The sequence below is a fragment of the Octodon degus genome, unplaced genomic scaffold (assembly GCF_000260255.1).
Source record: "Octodon degus isolate 3935 unplaced genomic scaffold, OctDeg1.0 scaffold00235, whole genome shotgun sequence".
NCBI lineage: Eukaryota > Metazoa > Chordata > Mammalia > Rodentia > Octodontidae > Octodon > Octodon degus.
In genome coordinates, this window is record NW_004524811.1 from 3301664 (window position 1) to 3320522 (window position 18859).

The window sequence follows — 18859 nt, forward strand, 5'->3', positions numbered from 1 at the left end:
TACTGCCAAAAAAAGAATAAAAGTGTCATTTATTTTATGAATCTCAGGAGATTCTATATGTGAAGGAGATTGTATTCTGGCCTGGTGTGTGTGTGTGTGTGTGTGTGTGTGTGTGTGTGTGTGTGTGTGTCTAATGTTGGTATACTTACCAGTTAAATACTCTACAAAAATTAACCCAATATGGAATGCACGAATCATCCACTGATCATCTTAAGTACTACAATGATTTTGTAAACCTCTTGTAAAATTATTAGTTTTTCTTTCATTTAAATATAAACACCCATTGAGTATTTTTCCTCTGTGGAACAATCAAAGGATACATAGTTCAAGACAAATGATAATTCCAAATTTAAGAATTTTGATATAGAGAAAAGGCAAACAACACAAAGTATCTCACCTATTCCATATGCATTTTTATGCAATGTTTTGGAGTCAGTGAAAGGTAGTAGGAAAATGAAGATAATTGATGTCACCCACTTCATGGTTGTGGTTATCTCACTGCTGTCAGCAGTGGAAGCCGTATAGTAACCATCAGGCTGCAGTTCTCTTATACCCTTCACAGGCAATGCCTGTTAACCAGTAACCTTTTGTTGGTATATCCATTGCCTTACTTCCTTAGGGTGAAAATGGGATGATTTGTTAATAATTGACAGCACAAGCGTTATTTGTATTTTATGTTCAAGGACAGAGACCTCTTCTGAGTGGGAAAAAGAGGGGAAGTCTTTCAAATTCATTTTATTTTACAAATAAATATTTTATTTTACAAATATTCTCTCAAACTACAAAATATTCAATGGTAATTTTTCCCTTAATTGCAGCATGATTAATTCCATTCAAATTAAAAGTTTAACATAATTTTAAAAGACTCCAGACTTAATATTCAACTCAACTAACAACAGCAATTTTTTAAAAATATCAATGTAAGGGCTGGCCAGGTAGCCCAGCTGATAAAGTGCCTGCAAGCAGGCACAGGGGCCAGAGGTTTGATCCCCCAACCTGCTGTGACGGCCCCACCCGCCAGGGTACACTGAGATGGCAATTGAGACTAGGTGTGGTGGCATGCGCCTGTAATCCCAGCTCTTGGGAGGCTGTAAACAGGTGGATCACTATGAGTACAATCTAATACTGAGACCTTGAACACCTTATAGACCCTGCCCTAAAATACAAAAAAAAAAAAAAAAGTAAATGCAATGCCTATCATATATCAGTCACTAAACACATTATTTGACCAATTCAGACTCCTTTTTCAATAATACATTTTTAGTTTTGCCCATTTTCTGGTTTATGAGGTCATTCTGTATCCTTTCAGGAATAGGCCTTGCTCATATACTTTCCAATCAGAAAGTCAGAGGTATTTCTGACTTTTCCAAATATTCGCTTGCCAGAGCACTATTCATAAGGTAGAGTTCTCCTGTTCCTGAACAGGGATTGTACTCGAATATATGCAATAGTTATGAAGAAATGACTGATAAATCATTGAAATATAGTTCTATGAAGCAAACTACATGCAGCATTTCTAAGTACAGACAAAATAATCCAAAACCTTTCACAGAACCTAACCCAGAGCGAAGGCTTAGTAACCCTGGCTGAATGAGTAACAAGTGCATTTATGCAAAGACAAGACTTTAAAGTGGAGGAAGAGGCTTCATTTTGCAAATCCCAGGTTCCACAAATTCTGAGATTGCTCACTTGTGGACTCGAGCTTTTTTTTTTTTTTTTTTTTTTTTTTCATATCCTTCCTGGCCCTGGGAATCAACCTCCCTCTTTCATTCTTCCCAAATTGATATATTCCAGTGTCTGGATTCTGAATCTTGGAAAGGTTGATTTGTTGCTGTTTATGGCTCTGCCATCCTCCTGGAAGTCTGCTCTGAGCTCTTCGTAACTTTACAAACCACATTTCAGGTTTTATGCTAATATATGTGTAATCTATAAGACTGGATAATTCAATTTCATTGCCTCGTCAAAGGTTAGAGGAGGTCATGAGGATTTAGCTTGGTAGTAGAACATGTGTCTGGAAAGCTTAAGGCCCTGAGTTTGGGTCCCAACAGCAGAATAAATAAATAATAAATGAATAAGTGCTTGTTAGGAGGATCATGTAAAAGTGTCTAGCAAGCAACATGCCTTCACTAAATTACAACTCTTTCAATATTATAAATACACATATAAATAAACCCATAACTTCAAATAATACATACATATCAGACTAGAGATGCATGATGCCAATTGCCAGTTCCAACACTGAGCTCCTGTCCTCCCTTTTGGATCTTTTCTCTGATATGCCACTGGCTTTGTCTCATCCTTTAATTTCTGACATCCAGCCCAGCAGGCTTCTGTTGTCCTAGGCCATGATCAGAGCAGTGATTCCATGTCATGGCTAAACATACGGATTTGGGATCTAGGTTTGAATTTTACCATGTCACTTATTAGCTCCCTGACTTTGAATGAGTTATTTAATTTTTCTGGGCTTTTTCATCATATACAAAGTAATGTTAAGAATATCTCCTATGATTAAGTGAATATTAAATAAATTAATATGCATAAGTAGCTCAGAACAGGGCCTGGCCTGGAGTACCACTACAGATGAGGGTTTATTTGTTCATCAAACAAGAATGTTAAGTTTGTATGCCAAAAACTGTTCTTTGCTGGAAACGACCAACAACACACAGCATCACCTGTCTTCTTGCTGAGCCTCCCAGCTGCCAGGAGAGCCAAGCAACGGCACCAGGAACACCAAATGGAAAGCTGCAACTGTGATGCCAGGGTAAGAGGAGCACCTGGCAGCTTAGGAGGGGCCAGGATTGTTTCAGAAGCTAACACTGAAGGAGAGACCTAAGCAAAATTGGAGGTAGAGCAGATAAGGAGGGAGGACAGAGGTATGCCAGTATGTAGGTGGGACAGAAGGTATGTAGACGGCAATGTAAAGGCCCATGGCAAGGGAAAGCACACCTTTAAGGAAAGAAGGAAAATGCTGCTCCCATCAAACACAAGGTGTGAAGACAGGAGAACTCGTTCTGCAGAGGACATTTCTGGCAAATCAGTAGGACCTTTTTAAATCAAGTCTATATCTCACACTAAAGCAACAGGGGACCACAAAGGGGAGCCAATAACAACTGTGTATTTTGAAACTGGCTCTATTGATACAAAAAGGACAGGGCTTCCATAAAAGAGAGAAAAGGGAAGCTGCTACAAGAATATGTTCCAGTAGCAGCCTGGATGACAGCAGTGCTGATAGGAAGGAAGAGGTGTGGATAAAAGTGTATAATATGAATGGGACAAAGTTAAAAGGATTTAGCAACTGAATATATGTCCAATCTGGGCTGTATTAGCTCTAAGGCAGGGTGATCAGTTTATCCAAACAGTCTGTGCCTGTGCCTGTTGACTCAGTGTAATTAATAACCAAGCCCCGCTTTCAGAAGCATTCTAGGCATATCAACATGTCTGCCTGTAATAGTGTCTTTAAACTCTAAATGCAGAGGCTTAGGGGCATTTCAATAGTACTTGTTCTTGGAGCAAGATTAAGGGGAAGGAGATTGGAGATCAGAACTTCTAGAAGGTTCTTGTAGCCATGTAAGTAGATGACAGAGACTGGGTGCCATGGCACACGCCTGCAATCCCAGCTCTTGGGAGGCTGTAACAGGTGGATCACTACAAGTCCGATCTAGTAGTAAGACTCTGAACATCCTGTAGACCCTTCCCTAAAATTAAAAGGGGGGAGAGAAAGAGGGAGGGAGAGAATATAGTTTTAAAAAGGTGGAGGAACCTGAGAATGACCAGACCTACAGGGTGAGAGGAGAAAAAGGGGGGCTCTTAAGCAGAGTGGCGGTGCTAACTGTGAGCAGTCCTCCCTCTGCCTGTGCCTTGCTCCATGTTTAGCAGAGAGCTCGCAGCAGATACCTTTCCACTGCTCTGTTTCCAAGCCTGTTTAAGCCTTGATGCTGCCCAGAGGCCCTGTGGCACAACAGGCTGGACTGGGAATCAGAAGTAAAGATGCTAGGCTTGGCTGTGACAGTAATTTGGCATTTGACATCAGGCAAACTTTAATCTGCCTTAATCTTAATTTTCTCATAAATATCAAAATAATATTTCCTTTAAGAATTATTTTGATTCATAGATGAAATGATATATTTTACATGCAGACTTTTTGAAAGGTAACACTAATTATTACCATGAGTAACACTGCTTTAGTGTAAGATATTAGATATATTATATCTCAAAACAATTGAGTAGTACATGTGGGTTGTTAGAAATACCTTCTGTACCTCAATCTTGGAGGACATTATTTCCTTTCTCTCTGTGTTGGCATGGGTGGGAGCTACTTTGAAAATGTGATTTTTTTAAATATCTATGCCTCTTTCCCATCAATGCTTGTAAAAACAGTACCACTCTGTATTACCACAAATATTTCTCCACATGTATATTTTTTGATCACTCCTTACTTAGAGAAAACTTTCTTACTTTTGATAACCCATAACAATATTAGGTTGTTTTCTCAATAATTATTTCATTTTCTATCAGTCAGTTGTAAGCTATGCAATTCTTCCTAGTCAGTTAACTTCTTGAATTCAGGTACACATCTTTGTGACTCTTATGGTGCTCAGCACCACATCTGCCACACAGTACAATCTTTATAACTTGAAATTCAATGGTACTGAATCAGATGTGTAATTATGCACTGACTGTCTTCACTCATTGACACAATGAATGACACAACTCTGCATTCTTCCTGACATTGAACATTACTGATTATATAGTAATGTAATTATTATATTAATTAATATAAATTAATAATAATTTATATTAATACACTACATTAATGCTTGCATTTATATTTTCTCTAATGTTCATGTCCAGAGCCCTCATGATAGATCTGCAAAGCAAGCAGTATCTACAGTCTTGAGAGGAAACCAGTAATTTTTGTTTTCAGATGCAGAGCTTAAAATGAATATCATAGAACAGATATGATCAGCTGTCAGGAGAATGAGTGTCCCAAAGTCCTTCATCCCAATAAAATTCTTCTGTCCCTTAAGATTTATTCATTCCATTTAACAGGGGAAAACAGAATTGCCACCAATACAGCCTCCATAAGTCTAAGAAGTCTAGGACCCGAAGCACTGCCTATACTTATCCTTGACCTCTTCAGTTCTCATTCGCCGGTGCTGTTAAATTCTCTCTTACCTTTATATGCTGTCTTTTCCCTGTTCAAGCTACATATGTCCTACCCACAATCACTTTTTCAAAGAACCTCAAACAATTTTATATCATATAACTAGTAATCAAACATAAAAAGTCTTTTCTAACTTGTATAAACACAAGTAGGCCCTTCATACTCAGGCCTGCCAACCTCCTTTTGCTTGGCTCTTTCTTTTTTAATCTCTTCTCATCTAGTCCTATGCCCTCTTGCAGATTTTAAGTACAGCAAATGAGCCCTCTCTTTGTATAATTTGACTTCATTTAGATCATGTTCTACACTAGATTTCACCTGTCACATTTGTTTAAAGTAAAAAAAAAAAAAGACCACTTCTTTCATCAAAGGGATTTTACTTTGGTTTTTAGAAAGAAAAAAAAAATCATGTTTTCTCTTTCTGTAGCAGGAACAAACTGAGAGGGGTCAGAGTCAAATTAGCCAACTGATCAGCCCACCAAACTTAAAAGGACAGAAGTCTGTCAAGGTCAGTAGGTGAACAAAGACATCAATATGGGTCAGGCAAACCTACAGAAAACAGTGAAGAGTCAATTAGAAAATAAATTCCATGAAAGAAAAAAGTATGCTCCATTAACAGGCCTTGTCCTTACCTGAGTTGGCTGCTTGTGATAGTCTGGTCCTGGGTCCTTAAAACATAAAACCCATCCACATACTCAAATACATTATAAAGAATTTGAAGGAGATACTGCATGTAGGGAGCATGTCTTAAAAGCTGTAGGAAAATGGCTTGCACAGACACAGCCCCTCCTGCATACCTGTTCTGTGATGACTTCTTAACTCAGAGTCCTTCTTCTTGTCCCACCTTCTGTAACAATGATGGCATATGTAAGAAACAAAAAAAGCTGTCAGAAGACCTTACATTCTCCTCACCATAGCTGCTAGTTACTCCCCTTCCTTAGTATGTTTGTGTTGTTAGCAAAGTATCTGAGACTTGGTAATTTATAAAAATTAGAAGTATGTTTCTGTTTTCAGGAGCTAGGAAGTCCAAGATTAAAGTATCTGCAGATTATGTGCTTGCTCTATGCACATTCTTCATAGTGTTATCTAGATGTCCCTGTAAGGCAGAAAACATGGAAAAGCAAAGAGACTGGTACACTTTTTTACCTCTTTGATGAGAGCACTAGTCCATTTATAAAGGAGAGTCATGATGACTCACTCATTTCCAAAAGTGTCCTATTTCTTACCATCACCTTGGCCATTATAGCCTGGCATGGATTACGGGTGTACACATACATTCAAGCCACAGGGTGAAGCAATGCTGAGTGATGACTTGTTGTTACAGTTGACTCAGAAAAGCTGCTACACTATCTAGAGACTTCAACCACTATTGTGAATTTGATGTTTTCACCTCTCCTAGTCACATGTTGAAGTCCTACCCCATGACATGGTGGTACTCAGAGGCAATTAGGGCTGGGCCTACATGGTAAGATCGGTTCCTGCATATCAACAGCAGTTTGTTCTCTCTAGCCTGTGAGGACACAGTAAGAAGGAGGTCATGGATAAGCCAGGAAGAAGCGCTTCATCATAACTAGAACTCTTAGACTTTCCAGTCCCCAAAATGGAGAAAATTAATTCCTGTTGTTAAGTCATTTAATCTTCAGTATTTTTTTATGGCAGTCTGAGCAGATTCTTACCTCTCCCTGCTTATACTCATACTATGAATATACATTCTTCTCATAGAAAATATCAATTTAAAAGCTAGTAGTATTATCTGTTTTTTTGAAGCAAATCCTGCCTTAGCAGAAGAGAAAGTTAATTTCTAATTAAGTCCTGCTTATTTAGAAGAAAGCTCTCATTTTTAATGTGTCTGAAAAAGAAGAACATATGTGCTTTCCATCATTCTGTGGCAGGCAAGAAATTCATGAGCTTTTTCTGTGGCCTCACAATTGTACCATGAGAGAAGTAGTAAAATGGGTCTGATCACAACCCACTCCCATTCTCAACATGATGCTTTTCTCCTCACCTGGAGTCAGTGCGGCCTCCAGTAACACATCTGTAGTCCGAGTTCACCACACAGAAGAGCCACGGGCAACAGGAAGAATTGATGGAGCTGATATCAAGATATTGTTCATGAGGGCTGGCCAGATAGATCAGCAGACTAAAGCTCCTTCTTAGGCAGTCACAGGGACTGAAGTTTGATCCCCAGTGTGCTGCGCTGACCCCACCTCCAGGGTGTGCTGAGATGGCCATTGAGACTGGGCGTGGTAGCGCATGCCTGTAATTCCAGTGTTTGGGAGGCTGAAAACAGGAGGATCACTATGAGTCCAATCTGTGTAACGAGACCCTGGAGATCCTGTACTAAATACATTTTTTAAAAAAAGGTATTGTTTTGTGGTGTTATGCAATACTTTTTCTTATTATAACTTTAATAATCAAAGGATTGTCTTTCTCATAGTATAGAGAAAAATTAATTTTGACACATATTCTTCTTGACAGTCGCTGGGGCTTACTGCCTCTGATCCTTACAGCCTAGCACCAAACTCAAAGACGTGGGCTATCGTCACCTGAAACATCAGAATGTGAATCTGCCTGTTACCTTCACTTTGATCACTAGACAATACTGTGACTCCTCCTGCTCAGCTCTGGGGCTCTTCAAACCACCAATCAAGTTATGAAGTGGGTGAGGCTTTCCTCAGCCAAATAGTGTGGGCTCCTTTGCTCTGTTACAGCATGCCAAGTCTACAGCTACTTACTTCCCAGTGACACTACTCCTTAATTCAATTATTAAGACCAGCATTTCAAAAACCCTACTTTCTGGTGTCTAAATATCAGCTCGCTAGGTAAATTAAGAAAGAAATCAGGGAACTCAGAGCCACTGGTATGCATGTCAATGGTCTCTTTAGATTGTGGAAGAGATGAGCAACATATTTGATATAGCATTTGTGGAGATGGGAGTGACCACTGTGGGTGGCACAGGCCATCTGCCACCAGCCTGACACCTTTGTGCTCTATATTGGTGCAGGCTACTCTATTCAAACACAGGATGGAGGTGCTGAATGTACCAGTGTATCAACTTAAGCCAAGAATCTGTCAAAAGTGAAGACAGAGTATATGTACAAAGATGATTTTTCATTTGTATGCAATATTTAAGTGAAAAACACTTAAACAGGCAAATAATTTATAGTCTAGCATTGAAGAAATTATAAGGTTCACATGAATTAAATAAAATGGAAAGAAACAGCTATTATTCCACCTACGCATACACCATTATGTATAACATTTTATTAAATGTTACAAATCTTCCATAGCCGAGAAGATTCTTCCTTTCCAAGGTGTATCTTAACATGCTTAAGGCACTTTTCTTTGGTGCTGTGCAAGTATTGGTCTATTAATCATTAGTTATGAGACAGCAAGAGAGAGAAATTAAGAGAGAGAGAGAGGAGAAAGAGAATTTGGATGATCATAGATCAATTACAGTGATTCGAAAGTAACGCTATCATCACTAAATCTTTAAATCTGTAGCTTTGATGTATTTTAATTTGAGGGAAATTTTCATTATTTTACATTATTAAATAAAATGAATCATCATTACTGTCTCATAGCACAAACTTCCATGATTAAAATTGTGTAAAATTCACTTTACTATACTTGCCATTCTGGATTTCCAGAGTTAATTCAGGATTCTGTGACTTAGTCTTTGTGATTGTACGATGATGTTGTAGCAACTACAACATTACTAGGTGATAAGAATTTTCCAGTGCTCTGATAGTCATGGGAGCACCACTGTAGGTACGGTTTGTTTTTGACTGAGCAATTATGATGCTATGTATGATTGAAATACCTTCTTTATTGTCAAAAGTACATCATTCTTAGTTAGTTTTGTGTTTTTCGTCCATAAAAAAGGTAGCAATGCTCTTATTATTCATTATTTCACAGCTGTTTTGAATCTATCCCTATTGGTAAAGATAAATCTTCTCAGTTTTCTACCACCATTTATTTAATTTAATTATGGTCACATCATTATTTATAACACCATACCATTGATTATGTCACTTTGAATTCTGGTTTCCAATGACTCTCTTATTTGTTACATTGGACTTCTTTGAGGACAATTACAAGTGCCAAGTGTCTGGTTGTGCTAAATTTATCTCTTAGATTTACTTAGCCTAAAAGTAGAAGGATACATCTTCTAACCTTGTTTTCTTCTAAACTCTTCATCCATAATCACTGCAATTCTAGAATGTGATCTCATTCTGGGCTTGTTACACTCCTGCCTTATACAGCTGCCCAAGGCAAAAGGTGATGGGTCTATGGTGAAGGAAGGAGAGTGATCACATTGCTAATGGGGTAGTCACAGGGCTTAAGGCTCAGCCAGGGAAACACCATATAAGGACAGCAATGAAGGCAAGAGAGGACATAAACTAGAAGGGCCCACTGGTATGCATGTCAATGGTCTCTTTAGACTATGGAAGAGATGAGCAACATATTTGATATAGCATTTGTGGAGATGGGAGTGACCCCTGTGGGTGGCACAGGCCATCTGCCACCAGCCTGACACCTTTATGCTCTGTGTTGGTGCAGGCTACTCTACTCAAACACAGGATGGAGGTGCTGAATGTACCGGTGTATCAACTTAGGCCAAGAATCTGTCAAAAGTCAGACTAAATTCATTGTGTGCATGTGTGTCCTCCCAAATGCTACCATACTGTCACTGAAGAGAGCAGGGAAGTGGAGCTGATCTAAGAACTTTGTAAAATATTTATCTTAAAAATTATAATACTGAAGACAATTATATAATACTACAGGCAACATGAACTGTATACAAGTGTTGTACTTTGGGTGGTAAATTTGATTTTCATAGACATACTTCTTCACATTTATCATGGGACTGAACAAATAAGTAAGTAGAAGGTAGATATAGTAGGAAACAAGTTCTGACTGTCAAAGAAGATAGTTACAAGTAGGAAAGGAGGGAGGCTAGAGTGAACTGGATTAAAGTCAGAGACCTCAGTGTGAATTAATATTTACGTACATAAATAGATAGATATAAGCACACAGAAATATAAAAATCATTAGATCTGCTTATGGGGGAGTGTTCATATCTACATTTCTCAACTCTCTGCCCTGAAAAGAACTAAATCACTAGCAGTGAACATCCCTAATGCTCAAATCTTTGTTAATACATTCTCTAATGAAAATAGCCAGGGTTCCTTGAATAAATGACTGTTGAAGGGTCAGGGGATGAAAACTACCACATGAACCTGCAGTTTCTTGCAGTGTCAGGAAACAAGATGCATTCAAAAATTCATTTGTGGAAAGGTGACCATTAATTGTAATTGTCAACTTGGCTGGATTAAGGTTGCCTAACAGATTGGAAAAGCATTTGGTTGTCTGTTTTTGGAGGGCTGTGGAGGTGTCAAGTGGGGTCTGTGTCTGTCCCCAGACCCTTCCCCTGGTCTACTTCTCCCTGACCTACCTTCCTTTCTTAATGAAGTGAACAGCTCTGTTCTCCACACTGTCTTGCCACAGTGCCCTGCCTTGGAGCCAGTTCTCCATGAGCTGAAGCCATAGCCAAGTAAACCTCAGTATCCTCCTTTAAGCTGAAGGTGTTAGGACTTGGTCCCAAAGAAAGAGCTGACCAAGACAGGGGGCACATAGAGGAATACAAAGAGATAGTCAAAATTAGAATACTTCAGTAAAATAGAAAATGTAGGCTTGTGTTATAGCCCAAAGTATAAAATACATGCATATGTATTTATATTGATGTGAATAATTGAGTAAATAGCAAATCTTCCAGAAGAATTTTGAATAAAATAAAAGTATTCCTCTTTGTGGGAGCTTAATCACTCTCTCTCTCTCTCGTTTTTGCACTAGAGCAGGATGCTGTTATTTGCTTCCAAATTATGGAGTGTAGAAGGGGAGAGATAAGAGATTTACAGTGGAGAAACTAGCGAATACTACTTTAACCATGTGGTCAACTAACCTACTGTTCCCAGTGAAAATTCATATTGATATTACAAGAGGTTCTTAAAGTACATCTGGGGACTTGATTGGCTCCATAGGAAGCAGGGGGAGCTAGGATTAGAGAAAATGACATCTTGAAACATTTTGTCCCAAAAGCTTGATGCCCTTTCACTGCCTGGACTGTTTGTGAGGGCAGTGCCACTCAGGCAAGGCACATAGACTTGGTCCCATGTCAGTTCAGCTCTGTGGCAGTGCTTTACTCAGAATTGCCTGTGTCTGAGTAAAAGACACAAGCATATGGCCTCACTTCTGCCTTTGGGAGGATTGTAGCAAATGTGAGACAATATTTGATCTGTCTGAGGTGAGGCCAAAGCAGAGATTTCAAGGGCTTAAGGAGTGGATAGAGTGAGTGTGGAATATAAATAGGGATAGGAAGGGGTTTTTTAAAACTTGGTACCATGAACTTTTGCAAGTATCATACTGAAAGCAAAATTATAAAGCATTATTACTACCAACATATTATGGAGTATTACATACAGTATGAATACAAGTCCATACAAATAAAACATAAACTAACTAATATGCTTATAAATGACTAACTAATTTCATAGGCAAAGCTCTGGTAAGCTTAGGAATTTTTAAGAAATTTGCCATTTTCTGATTCTACTTTTCTTTCTTTCTTTCTTTTTTTTTTTTTTTAGCGGAATTGGGGATCGAACTCAGGCCCTTGTGCTTGCCAGGCAAACGCTTATTCCACTGAGCCATCTCCCTGGCCCCACTTAGAAATTTTTAGACAAAAGTATGGCATGGGCAATTTCCTCTGGAAATAGGTAAAATGGACATGCAGTTCGGTATATTCCTTTATGAGAAATGTTTACCCTCCAACCCCTACTCCTCTTCAACTCAGCTTGCCTTTGTTATTCCTGATCATTCATCCAGTTCACCTGGACTCCTCCACTAATAATGCCTTTAAGTTTTCAAGTATTGTCATCCTAAGCAACCTCACATTTCTCCTAGAAGCACTAGCTTCTGCAGTGGTCTCTTTTTATTATGCCCTTATTTCTTATAGAGTCCCAGTAGTAAAGAAGAGCCATATTGAATATGCATTATATATATTACTGTTCTCATTCATTCACTCAGAATTATGTTAAAAATGTTAGATTAAATGTTTATAATACATAAATCATAAAATTATGAGTTATGAAAAGTTATTTTTATTGACTAACCCATAAGTAACTAGAAGTCCTTTACTGAGATGGAACAAAAGAGAAAACAAATTTTCCCAGAATCTACATTTTCAGAATGGCAATACACCTTTGGAAAATAATAGTTCTGGACAGCCACACTAGATTCTTTTCATTTTTATTAATTGTAATACAGAGAAAAGAGATCAAGTGCTTAAAGAAATTTATGGTCCTTGGTCAGAGTGTTAGTTTTACACCATCAGAAAAGAAAAACAGATGAGCAAGTTCCACCTCTTCATCTCTTTTTCTCAGGGTAGGCTGAAAGGCAAAAGGAGAAACATAAGTGCTATTTGGAAAGTGACATGTATTTTTAAATCTATTAATATATATAAGCTAACTTCCAGCATTTTTTACCATTGAAAACAATTTTATCTGAATTCTCCCATTTAGACAAGTACAGGGACATCCTCTCTACCGCACAGTTTCTATCAATACTCACACAGCCACTAACTTGAAAACTAAATAGGTTAATACATATGTATAAAGACAAGAATGGTGGCTGGTGCTGGACAGAATGGCTTATGGCAAATCATCACTATTTGTTATTTCAATAATAACAACTGTAATTACTTTTGGAAATCTAAAATGTAGTTACCTGAGATATTTGTTTTTAGGATGTTTTTAGGCTAAAGCAGCTTGAGCTGAGGCAACAAGTTTTGGACCCTGAAGGCAAAGAGATGACAGACATTGGAAAATATTAGCATTGTCATTCGACTAAGGACAGCATTTATACAGTTATTGGGGGTCACCATGTAAGGTGATTTCTTATGCATCCTACCCATTAATTTCAAGTTACTCTCAGAATCTCTACAAAGAAACTCAATAGCATTCGCTCACCCCAAAATAAATTTTTAGAAGTGTTGTCAAGTCACAGGAAAAAACATCAAATAATATGAATATTTAAATGGAAACATCTCCCCACTAACCTATAAATATCAATTAAAGTACAAACTAATACTTTGCAGGAAAATGTTTATGAAATTGTTCTACTGACCAAAAGATTTCAAGTTTTACAAATATTTTGTCTATATTCACAAGCATCATAAATTTGAAAATGGAAAGGCACTATGAATATTTACTATTATCTCATAGCAAAGCAGGATACAGAAACCAAGAACTACTTAAGTCATTCTGTAAGAGAATTATATGTGGGCCAGGGAGATGGCTCAGTAGAATAAGCACTTTCCTGGCAAGTACAACAGCCTGAGTTCAATCCCCACCTCCACCAAAAAAAAAAAAAAAGTGTGTAAAATAAGATCTCTGGTCCAGAGCTCCTTCAATATACAAATCTCATAACCCAAAGCTGACCAAATGCATGAAAACAGAAACTTAGACACATTTCAATTTAAAAAAAAAGTTCAGTACATCTTCTGAAAAGCAAGCCTCTTTGTCTTCAGCATGGCAGCACTTCTCCAGGAAAGCTGAGAACTCTCCCAGGACGGTCTTCAGTTGGTCCCCTGTTGCCTTGGGCTTGTGCTTCACCAGCTCAGCAAGTGCCCTGTACATGACCAGAAAAAAGAGAAACAGCAGGAAAAGTTTACTTCTATAAAGAAAAATGCAGGTAATATCATTTAAAATTAAACCCTGGGAGTCAAGCAACTCTGCGTGTGAGGCCCAGGCACCATCAACCTTGATATTCTCATTTGTGGGTAGAAATAAAGAAATTCATTTATTATGCCTAGTGTAAGGATCAAATATGGTAATCAATGCAAATCACTCAATGTTTTATGTAAACTCAATCACTGGAAAACACTATGTGGCTGTATTTGGACATTATTCAGATTTAGAAATGTGCTATCTACTGAATTTTATACCTATTTAAGAATTTTAAATTATTTTTAAAAATTTAATTATCTTGGCTTTATTTTCAAAAAACTATAATCAGAGGTCCCATTCAAGCCAGCTATTCCCCTCCTGGATATTTTTCCAAAAGATATTAAAAAAATCATAGTACAATGATAGAAGCATTTCCATGTTTATAGCAATGCAATTTGTTATAGTTAAATCTTGGAAACAACCCAAAATCTCACCAACCAAGGAGTGGATAAAAAAGATGTGATATTTTATACAGTGAAATATTATTCAGCTATAAAAATGGCAATCTCGAGGCTTTCATAGGTAAATTGATGCAACTAGAGACCATGCTCATAAGTTAAATAAATCAGACCCACATGTGTAAACATCATATTATCTCCCTAGTGTAAGAACCTGAAAGAGTAAATAACATCTGAAAGGCACAATTTAAAGAAAAGAATCGTCACATTTGTTTTTTGAAATTTGCCTCATTCAAAGTTAGTAATGCAGTGCAACAGGAAATAGGACTATGCAAGCAAGTGGGAGCTGGTGTGTCTTACTCACTGACACGGCATCTGCAGAGACAATGACAGAGAGCGAGAGAGGGAGGGACAGAGAGAGAGACAGAGAGAGGAGAGAGGAGAGAGAGATAGAGAGACAAACACAGAATCAGAGACAGTGAGAGAGAGAGAGAGGAGAAAGAGTACTGTAGATACCACATAGGCTTTGCAATGGTATTATTTTAAAGTCTGAACCATGATCACAGGCCACCAGAAATGACAGCAGCTTTCTGTTGCTAAGTTTCATGCTACTTGTGGCAACGGCAGAGAAGCAAGGCTTAAACTTGCATTTCCAGGTGGCTTTACCCAAGTGTTATTCTCAAAAGTCAATTTCAGACATTTGTCTCACTTGTGTGTTCACCACTGAATGAGCTTAAAGTAATTATTTTTGCTTAGAATTTCTACAACTGATTTGCTATCTCTCACAAATTGATAGTTAATCTTTCAATTTTTCCTATTGGATATGGCCTATGATCTCATTCCACTGTGGTTTTGGAACAATGCTACTCTGAATGACTTGTAGATAAGATTGTGACGTAGTTTCCTCACTAAGAAAGTAGCTACTTTTTTATTCTTGATACTTTTATCAGTTTAATAACTCAATACTTAAATAAGTTAATACAATCAGTACTTGATAAAGGTACTGAAATGAAACTGAGATACAAAGTTTCTCATTTCAACTGATGTGTCTCCCTATCCAAACTACAGTCTCAGGTGATAATGAAGTAGTCCTCACGTTTGCTTCTTGATCTGCTTCTCATGCTCTGGAAGCGTGCAGATGTCTGCGTGGAAGGTGAAGGTCTCAGCATGGAACTCTTTGGGGACATAAGTCTCATCAACTTGCAGGGCAGAAAAGCACGGTCTCCTGTTCACCAAGGACTCGGTGCAGCATTTGGTCACTCTTTCACTCACTGGTGTCTTCTCGTGCAACACGCACAGCCGGTTCAGGATCAAGGCGAGCTGAAGAACAGGGAAGAAAGCAGAAAGTGAAAAGCAGCGAAGGGGAAGCCTTCCAGGAACATGGTCTTCACACCCCAAAAGAGCCAGCAGCAATGAATGTAAAGTTATTTGGAACAGTAATTTATCTTTGGAACTAAACATAAGCACTACAAATTCTACTCTTTTTATTAAGTATCGACATGCTAGAATAATTTACTTAAAAAAATAATTGTTGGGCTGGGGAGATAGCTCGGTAGAATAAGTGCTACACTGGCAAGTGCAGGGTCTTGAGTTCAATCCCTGGTACCACAAGAAAGAAAGAAAGAAAAAAAGAAAGAAAGAAAGAGAGAGAGAGAGAGAGAGAGAGAGAGAGAGAGAGAGAGAGAGAGAGAGAAAATTGATGAAAACAATTTGAGATGATACAGGCTTATGTCTTGCAGTGGGGAGGAAACAGTCAAACTAACACATAAAACAGAAACTCTGAAGAAAGTAAAAATTGAAAAAAATGTCAGGAAAGAATATTAGAAATTTGCAAATTTTAAAAAACAAGATAACATCTTTGTTATCTTATCTAAATCCTAATTTTAATACAATAATATAAGTAACCCATCCTGGTTACCACTACTATATCATGTACATGTACATTAAGGTAACTCTAGCTCTAAAAGTTAACTTTGTCAATATATTTTTAAACTCCTCACTATAAACTTTTAAAAGACTCACATAGTTTTCAGTACAGGACAGCCTTTCTGACTCAGGGAGTTTGCAGCATCTTGATCCCACGCTTCCTAGTTTTCTTGAAATCTCAACGAGTGTCGGAGTTGATACCTGTGGTGCTTTCTGAGTGTAACGGACCAGGAGCCTTTAAAAGAAGAGAGTTCATGTGTTTTCATCTACTCACTAAATTGTCCTTTTAAGTAGATCAAGCATAGAAAATTTAGCCATAGTCAATTCTTACATTTTTTCCATTCACAGTATCTTCATCTCCAGAGTGGTAGAGTAATATCAGAGTAAGGTCCTGTTCTTAGCAACCAGTTAAAAGTGGCTTTGAATACAACTTCTATCATATAATCTTAGAGAGTTACTTTATCATAATTCAGTGGTAAAAACACACTTGTTATACTCCTTTCTTATAGTAAATTCTACAGAGATTTTAATATATATCAGTACTGTGATAAACTTGAAAAATGAGGGTTAAAAATAGAAGACAATATACTTGCCTCACTAAAGATAAGGACATTAAAAGAAATAATATGTGCAATAAAATGTACCATATAATAATCATTTATAAAGAATCCCATTATTACTGGAAGCCTGTATATGACTATAATCTACTCAAGGTGAGAAACAATGGCTTGTTCACTGTTACTATACCTAACATACATTGAAGAATGCTAGATATCTGGTGTTTCCCCAAATGGATGATCATAATTCACAAATATATCTAAATCCACTTTCTTATATTTTTGTGTTGAACTATTATATTGCTTCTTGATCTATAGCTATTTAAGGCCTATTATTTCCTGCTCTGTAAAATATCACTATGGTTTATTTGTTCATAAACTATCCCTTAGCAGGCTCCATGGTGGCACACTCCTATAATCTCAGCACTCAAGAGGCTGAAGCAGGAGGATTGCTGCAAGTTCAAGGCCAGCCAGGGCTACATAGTGAGTTCAAAGCCAGCCTACACTGAAGAGCAAGACCCCGTCTAAAAATAAATAAATAAATTTAAGAAATCATAAACTATTCTTTAACCATCTACTGACATCCCGAGTTATACCAAGATTTGGTATTAAACTTTCAGCCTACACACTCCCAGTCTGAAGACCTACATTTTAGACTCTATGTAGATATGGACCTCTCATCTAACCAATCATTTTACGTTGCCTCTCCAGGCTTTCTTGATAATGAGGAATTAAAAATATACAACATATTTTCATTATTAAAAGTCAGATGCCAGGTGACATATATATTAAGTCTTAAATAGTTACAAATTGATCAAGAGAATATTGGTGATAGAACAAAAATACTTACGCATTTTGGAATCCATACTCTCCAAGCTTCTCATAAAGTTCACAATTGTGTTGGATTAAAGTCTTAGGCTCATCTATAAGAGGCTGAAGCTCATCAAACTGTAAAACAAAAGAACTGTTTCAAATAAACAGTCAATGCTGGTGAGGATGTGGGGAAAGGGGAGTTCTACAGTGTTGGTGGGCATGCAAACTAGTTCAACCACTATAAAAATCAGTATGGAGATTCCTCAGTAAACTAAAAATATAGTTTATCAAAAAAAATGTATGCACATTTTAGCAGTTCACTGTACTAATGAATGTCTGAAAGCTAATGATCACTAATGTGAGCACCTCTTGTCATTATAGAGGCAAAGGGTAAATTGTATTAATCTTATGATGTCTCAGTAAATTTAGTATTATAATATTGGCACATTTTTTCAGTGTATACTTTTTTTGGTGGATTCGGTATAAATATCATTTGATTCAGATATATCTCTCTTGGGTATATTACCCAAAGAAAAGGCATCACATTATAGTGATACATGCATACCCATGTTTACATATAGGAGTGCAATTCATGACTCTTAAGCTCTGGAGACAGCCAAGATGACTTTCCAGAGATGAATGGATAAAGAAAATGTGGCATATATACAAAATGGCCTAGTATTCAACTATGAGGAAGAATGAAATCCTATCATCTGCAGGCTAAGGGGTGGAAACTGGGACCATCATACCAAGTAAAATAAGTTAGTTAGACTCAGAAAATTAAACATGGTATGTTTTCCATTTTTAGGAGAAACTTAAAATATAAATAAGCAAATGACCCTAGTATAAGAACTCAAAAGAAGAAATACTAATAGAAAGGTATAATACAACTAAAAGGAAAGCAAGAACTTGAGGACTAGACAATGAAAAGAGAGCAAGAATAAGAGCTAGGAAACATGATGGGGACAAGCCACACAGTTATATGTAGAAGATGGGTAAGGCAATGATCCTGAGAATCTTCAGAAGATTTTTGAATCAAACAATTCACTGGAATGATTCACACCCTGACTAACTATATATACAGACAACTGTGAACTAAGCAACTGCACTGAAGATATCAATCTGTAATAGTAGGTTCATGCTTGCAGTGCCTGTCATTCTGGTCTTCTGAATATGGGCTGCTTGTCATGACATGCCAGTTGCTGCTGTGCTGTCTCT

At 37.5% G+C, this 18859-nt stretch overlaps 2 protein-coding genes across 2 annotated transcripts in view; both read right to left on the reverse strand.

Annotated features, from left to right (window-relative positions):
* The window catches only part of Afp (alpha fetoprotein), a 17868-nt gene extending 17373 nt beyond the window's left edge, over positions 1-495 (reverse strand). The window contains exon 1 of the mRNA XM_004645671.2: positions 398-495. Within this exon, the coding sequence (XP_004645728.1) occupies positions 398-482 (85 nt within the window). The 5' untranslated portion in view covers positions 483-495. The remainder of the gene's footprint in view (positions 1-397) is intronic.
* An 11958-nt stretch (positions 496-12453) lies between these two features.
* Positions 12454-18859, reverse strand: part of Alb (albumin) — a 19471-nt gene continuing 13065 nt past the window's right edge. The window contains exons 10-15 of the mRNA XM_004645672.2: positions 17679-17776; positions 16368-16506; positions 15442-15665; positions 13717-13849; positions 12947-13014; positions 12454-12609 (exon numbers count right to left, since the gene is read on the reverse strand). Of these exons, the coding sequence (XP_004645729.1) occupies positions 12973-13014; positions 13717-13849; positions 15442-15665; positions 16368-16506; positions 17679-17776 (636 nt within the window). The 3' untranslated portion in view covers positions 12454-12609; positions 12947-12972. The remainder of the gene's footprint in view (positions 12610-12946; positions 13015-13716; positions 13850-15441; positions 15666-16367; positions 16507-17678; positions 17777-18859) is intronic.